Consider the following 7,699-nt stretch of genomic DNA (forward strand, 5'->3'; position numbering starts at 1 on the left):
AACAGTTCCCTCATTTCGTAATAATAGTAATCTATAATAATACAATCCGAGTGGATCTTTCTTGTTTGTCCACCCCGGGTCGGGGCTGGGTAGGTAGGGGATTGGGAGGATAGGGAGACATGACACATCCACCCTCCTCCTGCAAACCTGTTTGTCCGCCCCAGGTGGGGGCGGGGTAGGTAGGGGATAGGGAGATAGGGGAGACATGACGGGCTGCACCGGGTTCCAGCGCAGCATAGCGCGCGCCATCAAGCTCATTATTATTAATAACAAATGAATGATTCCATGTACTTACGATAAACTGATCATATCCTCGACACCATTCGGCCCCAAGTCTTGTCTTCTTCTCACAGAAGACAGGTTGGTCAGCGTGAAGACCTGAGACTGGAAGAGAATAAAAAAGAAATCTATAAATGAAAAGGAAAAAGGATAAGTATCAATATCAATGAATAAGAAGGGGAAAGAAAAACTTAAATATCAACTTATAAGAGTAAAAAAAATTATGAAAATATCAGTAAAAGAAACAGGAAGAGAAAACAGAATTAATTATTCAAAAGTGGAAAGACAGAAATTATTAATAAAATGAGACTAAAAGTTAAAAAGAAAGGCTAAAAGCAATTTAAGATATTGAAGTCGACACAAATACCGACAGACGTGACAAATTAAAGAGTGAATATCAATAAATATGAGAGTCATCATTTCTAATTCACATATAGATCATAATAGTATAACCTTGGTTTAGACATAGCTTTTCAAAATTAGATTATAATCTATGCTTTGTCAAAGGCCAATGATTTATCTCTCTTTTCATATGTATCTTCATACAAACATGTTGACTTGTATGAAGTTATATATGAAAAGAGAGATAAATCATTGGCCTTTTGTATAACAGGGGAGAGAGAGAGAGAGAGAGAGTGTGTGTGTGTGTGTGTGTGTGTGTGTGTCTGGTGTGACATGAAAATAATGATTGCTCCTTTGTCAAAATGGAGAGAGAGAGAGAGAGAGAGAGAGAGAGAGAGAGAGAGAGAGAGAGAGAGAGAGAGAGAGAGAGAGAGAGACTACGTATAACAGCTTTTGTATTTGTTTTATAGTTTTAATGTTCTATATACTGAACAACTAAGTCACTGTCCATAAACAACGCAGTCTGAGGTAGTATGTTCGAAAGGCTTTCGTTCCGGAGAAAAGGAAAAGCCACAGGGTCATGTACCGAACTTTTGTTATTTTTTTGCCACGCCCTTCTACTCAACTGCACAGATCCTACCAGCTTCAAATTGGAGTATTTGGAAATCAAAAGTTGCAGAGTTTAAACATTTTGGATCGATCATGTTGCGTTTATGTCATTCCGTAATTATGAACGCGATTTTTCCTCTCTTAATTCACAGTTTTCTATTCTCGAACGATATCTTTTCTGATTCTCGAATGGAAATGTCTGAGTGTTGGATAATAAACTTTTATTCTCCATTTTTCTGTGACAAATCAAATTGTTCTTCCAAGATTCAGAGACGAATCATTCGCATTAACAGCGGGAGGTAATTCGCGTAGTCTTTGTCTTAGCCGTCGAATGCAGCTTTATTTCAAAGTTGTTGGCTACGCCAAAGTGTTTCCGACTTATATTGTTTATATATATACGAAGATATTCATATGCTTACGTTTTTTTATTTTTTTTTTTATTTGTTATTTTCTTATTTCTGTGGGAAAGTGAGTGGTGGAGGTTGAAGGAATATGGATCAATCAAGACCAAAGTGAGAGTGGGTAGGCTGCACCAGCAAGGTCTAAAGCAGAAAGGTTTCGCAGGAGATGAGGTGTAGGATTGCGTGAGGTGGCCAGAAACACTGGCCCATGTAAAAGAGGGAAGATAAAAGAGGGAAAAGGTAAAGGGAAGAAAGGGGATCACTCTCTCTTTGCTTCCAATTTTCTATGAGAGGAATTTTGTTTTGCAGACGCCTGTCTCGGAAGTCAGTGGCCTTTTAGACTTAATTCCGCAGTATATTGCACAATTCAAACAACATAATTTAGACCTCCAGACATCATATCTACAGTGTACTGACATATTCCTTTTTCATTTACAGTAGTCGTATTGCCCCTTTCATACCAAGGAAGGCATGGACGCCTCTCAGTTGTGTTCTCCTTAGATGATTCGAATATCGGTGTCGCTGCCTATGGCAAGTATGTTGCCTAGAGTACCATGTATCTGATTGTTCATGATCCCTCGTCTGTGTCTAGGTTTTGAACCACGTCCTTTCATTGCACTAAGTTTGAATTCTTTGCCTGAGGATACACTTAGGACCATTCTCCTATTTCCCACATTTATTCTGATCACTTATTTCGGCTGGACAATTGTTTATTTGGTAGTACTGATTATACCTGCTCATATAGCAGCTTAATTTGTCAAATATTGTTCTTTCTTTCTATTATTATTATTATTATTATTATTATTATTATTATTATTATTATTATTATTATTATTATTATTATTATTATTAACGGTATTGGAGTGAGAGAGAAAGGTTAATGCAATTATAACTCGCTCTTTACATGTTATTCGCTGTTGCAAACAGCATTTTCCTTTTATTCATTCATTAATCAAGTTTTTCCTTGGGTAACCGTATACTGCCGTTTCTTAGGAAAATTTTGTTTATAAGTGTGACACTATTTTCGTGTAAGCTTCCTATATGAACTAAAGGCCCAGTAACAATAAAAAGATAAAAACTCAGCGATAAGACAGAGCCGTTACATAGGCAAGGCTTCCATCACGCAACTGGACAACTGATGCCATCAACTTCCGTTGATCCTTCTCACGAAAATTTTGGGGGTGGTCTTTTCTACTTTCTTTCTCCCTAGGCCGACTTCCATTTTCCATGCAATTTTACGAGTGATTATTTGTTGTACCATTGCAATCTTGTCCAGAGGATATGAGACTTTTATTTCCTAACACGCTAAAGTTAGTCTTGTTGACTTCGTTATTCAGTTAATAAAACTTATTGGTTTAGAACTGCGAACCTTTTAACGGAATCTTTCATATAATTTTTAGCATTTCCTCATTTCCTTCTCTAGTAACTCTAGCTGCTCTGACCAGACTCTACTAGGTAATGACTGTTCTTGAAATTCAGAAGTTCAAGAGAAGATGCAATGCATTACTACCCTAATACTATTCTCCTGGCAGTTTAATACACTTTTACCTATTTAATAATTTATTGATTTATTTTATTTTTCTTTTTAATAAGTGAGATCTCTTCTTTCTGTATTTCCCTTTACTTCCTCTTATTTCTTCCAAATGAACACCATATTCTTTGGAAGCTTGAATTTCAAGTTAGTGGGCCCCGTAGGCTTGTTCCATATGAATAGGTTTCATCGACTGTGTAATAATAATAATAATAATAATAATAATAATAATAATAATAATAATAATAATAATAATAATAATAATAATAATAATAATAATAATAATAATAATAATAATAATAATAATAATAATAATAATAATAATAATAATTAGCGAGAAAAAATAAACATGAAAGTGGCATACTACTCGTATATTTCCTTTGTACTAAACCTGTCTTCTTTGTCTAATAGTTCTGATATCATACTCGTAATTTGAGAAACAAATCATTCTGCTGACATATGGATTAAAATTCTTCCGAATTACAAATAGGAAAACGCCAAATATCATCATCGGCTGAATTTTTGAGCAAAGGCTGCTTTCTCAAGGCCAAAATCTCCATGGTCTGAGCAATTGGTACCGCAAGGCTAATAAAAATTTAAAAGTCTTAGGCAATGTCTTACTTGCCTAAAATGAATTCTGTTCTAGGAAATTCTTTCTTTAAATTAAATAAGAATTCAAGTGAGGAAATTTCGTGCGTGTTGAGCAAATTTTTCCATTCAATAATAATAATAATAATAATAATAATAATAATAATAATAATAATAATAATTCTTGTGAATAAATTTTCTCCTTTAATAATAATAATAATAATAATAATAATAATAATAATAATAATAATAATAATAATAATAATAATAATAATAATAATATTATTCGAAAATGGTATACCGCCATGTTTTTTATGATATTATGCTGTATGGTATAATTTCAGGTGTCATTATAATCACTATTTCTCTTTCTTCCCATTCTTTCCCTGTTCCTGGTGTAGCTTGATAGTTAGGTTTCTTGGGATTGGTATTATGTATTTTACCTATCAGGTCAAAATGCAAAATTAGAAATCCTAGATTTCTCTGCCTTGAAATCCCAGAAACTGATAGTTTCAGGTATTAGGTATGAGAATTCAGCTGTATGAGCCGATGCTAATATTTTTGGTAATTTTGACCTTATCCCAATTTCAAGGTTACAGGTCAATTTAAACCTAAACAATTTGTTTTTCTCTTACTTTGATTAAAATAAGACCATTATCCCCAGATACTTTTTTTGACCTTGACTATTTTCAAGGACAGGTTAATTTGGAAGTCAACTTCTCTGATTTTGATGAAACTTGATTACCTCAAAACAGTTTTTTATCTTTGTCTGTTTTACAATGTCACAGGTAAATTTAAATGCAAAGATCATATTTGTCAATAGTTTTCCTCCGACTGATGAACTGGGCAGGTCTGTACCTGGGTATTAGTAACTATTTTTCTTCCATTTATTTTTCTACGTTAAACTGTCTTCTAAGGTAATCATTCCCTATTATTCTTACAGAGATTGTTATAACTTTTTATTATTATTTCTAAAGGAAAATATTTACTGTCGTCTATGGTTCTGAATAGGTTTGATAAATAATATATTTAACTGCAACTGTGATGCCGTTGTCAAATGGTAGTATCATTTCTTCAAAATAGAACAGACCAATTTTAGTTACCATAATTATTGCTATTCTACGGAAGGATACTTTCTCAATCATGGGAATACTCAAAAGACTATTAATCTGTTGATAAATTTCCTATGCAATATAATAAAGATACGCCAAAAATACATAGCGAAGAGAATTATTTAGAAGAGCTTAAAATTCTGAGGTAAATGCCTTACCAAAATGAGGTCAAGAGGTCTCTAGACGAATTTCTTTACTTTAAAAAAGGAAAGCTTTCGATCCATGAAAACTGAACATTTTCCTAAGAGCTTATGGGAGCCATTCGGAGGTGGGGGGGGGGCGGCTGCTGGGCAATTAAACTGAATTACAGAATAAGCAAAAAAAGATTTCCATAAGATTTTCCTTTAAAATGCCGTAACAACTTTCTGCTTCCAAAATATTACCCTTCTTTTATGTTTCCTAAGGACAAAATCATTGACCATTTTCATTGGAAAGTAAATAAATGGTTTGGGCTACAGTAACAATTAATTCCTTCTTCAAATATGATCTAAAAGGCATCAGAAGAAAACGGTTGCAGAGGGCTCGAGAAAAATTTAACGAGAGCACTCAAATACTGAAAGGTTCTTGGAATAATTGGAAGGATTTCTAACGAGAAGTGATTTCTGCAATTTTAACTGAATATCTGACCACAGTGGGTAAGGCATTTTTCAGATGAGGGGAAAAGACCAAGAAAAGCAGATGAGAGTTTTTTCTTATAAAGGCAACGAGGATAGAAGACTCTGCACGAGTTTCTTATAGAGAACTGGGTGGGGCGTCATGACGTTTCATATAAGAAACACAGCAAAGTTAGTTGCACAGCAAAAGGCAGCACAGATTACAATCTTAAACAGTTACGTGAGATCTGTGACAATAAAGGAAAGCTATCTGTGACATATAGACCAAATAATAAAAAAAAAAATATCCTCCAGATGCAGTTTTGAGAACGCTAAGGATGTGTGGAGAGGAGAGTTGCTTTCTGAAAGCGACAAGTTTTAACGATGCAAATTGCGCTTCCGTATGTATATGTGGATGGGAGGGTGACAGGTTAGGGGTAAAGGTAAGCGAGAGTCATGCTTTTCAAGAAAGAAACAAATATGTATATAGTTGCAAGTTTTTGGGTTGAGAAAATTCGTTGTGGATGAGAAATCTAAGGATTTGTAGACGAGTTGTAGTATGGAAGATTTCTTTTGAAATAACAAATAAAATGTACACACACACACAGACACACACACACACACACACACACACATATATATATATATATATATATATATATATATATATATATATATATATATATATATATATATATATATAATACACACTGGAATTTTTATACTCACAAATATTGAGCCACAAGTATAATTTTGTTTAATATAGAACGATATTTGTCTCTTAATATCTGCAATAAATGTATATGTATATCACACACACACACACACACACACACACACACACACACACACATATATATATATATATATACATACTGAATATGTATAGTTATTTATTCACAGATATTAAGATATTAAGCCACACGTATAATTTTGTTTTAATATAAAACGATATTTGTGGCTTAATATCTGTGAATAAATAACTATATATATATATATATATATATATATATATATATATATATATATATATATATATATATATATATATATACATATATATGTATATATATATATATATATATATATATATATATATATATATATATATATATATATATATATATATATATATATATATATATATATATATATATATATATATATGTGGTGTGTGTGTATATATATATATATATATATATATATATATATATATATATATATATATATATATATATATATATATATACATATACACACATCAATACAAGATGACGGAAAGAACACTAATAATACTTTCAAACCGTGAAGGTAACTGAATGGAGACTCATCATACCTTTCCACCGATCACTGCCTGAACTGTGATGACCTGACCTGCCCTGTGGTATTCGATGACCTCCCCGGGCAGGACGTAACCCAGTCCCGGGTCAAACCACACTAAGTCGTTCTGAAAAAGAATGCAATATGAGAACTAATTATGTCTTTTTAAGTTTTAATTCATCTTTTGTTTTTGATCTACGGATAAAACACAACAACAAAGTATACAGGAATAGCATATATATGCAGAAATACATAACTATACATAATAAATAAAATACAAAACACATTGCATAACGTATAAATGCATGTACAGGGTATGTGTAAGAGTGTGCTTTCAAGTGACCTACCTGTCTTTTATATATATATATATATATATATATATATATATATATATATATATATATATATATATATATATATATATATATATATATATATATATATATATATATATATATATATAATGTACACACACATATATATATGTACATATATATATATATATATATATATATATATATATATATATATATATAGTTATTTATATATATATATATATATATATATATATATATATATATATATATATATATATATATATATATATATATATATATATATACACATACAAACATAGGTCACACTTCAATACACATACACGTACCACACATTTAAAGGTGAACAAACACGGCTCACACGGTAATTGTGAGGTGATTTGAGCAGTCATTTAACCGCGTTCAGGTTTAAAACGCAAAAGATCGGCGCGGCCCCGCCCGCTGTCGCCGAATGGTACCATTGCTGCAGAAACTCCAATTGAGAGAGAGAGAGAGAGAGAGAGAGAGAGAGAGAGAGAGAGAGAGAGAGAGAGCAAAACACACCTTAAAGAGACAACCAGGCAACCCTGTTATTAGAGCACTTTCAATA

The 7,699-nt window shown here is 32.1% G+C and overlaps 1 protein-coding gene across 1 annotated transcript in view; it reads right to left on the minus strand.

Annotated features, from left to right (window-relative positions):
- Myo10A (Myosin 10A) overlaps positions 1-7,699 on the minus strand; it is a 250,021-nt gene that overhangs the window by 156,923 nt on the left and 85,399 nt on the right. The window contains 2 exon segments of the mRNA XM_067115921.1: positions 296-384; positions 6,792-6,902. Of these exon segments, the coding sequence (XP_066972022.1) occupies positions 296-384; positions 6,792-6,902 (200 nt within the window).

The sequence above is a fragment of the Macrobrachium rosenbergii genome, chromosome 14, assembly GCF_040412425.1.
Source record: "Macrobrachium rosenbergii isolate ZJJX-2024 chromosome 14, ASM4041242v1, whole genome shotgun sequence".
Taxonomy (NCBI): domain Eukaryota; kingdom Metazoa; phylum Arthropoda; class Malacostraca; order Decapoda; family Palaemonidae; genus Macrobrachium; species Macrobrachium rosenbergii.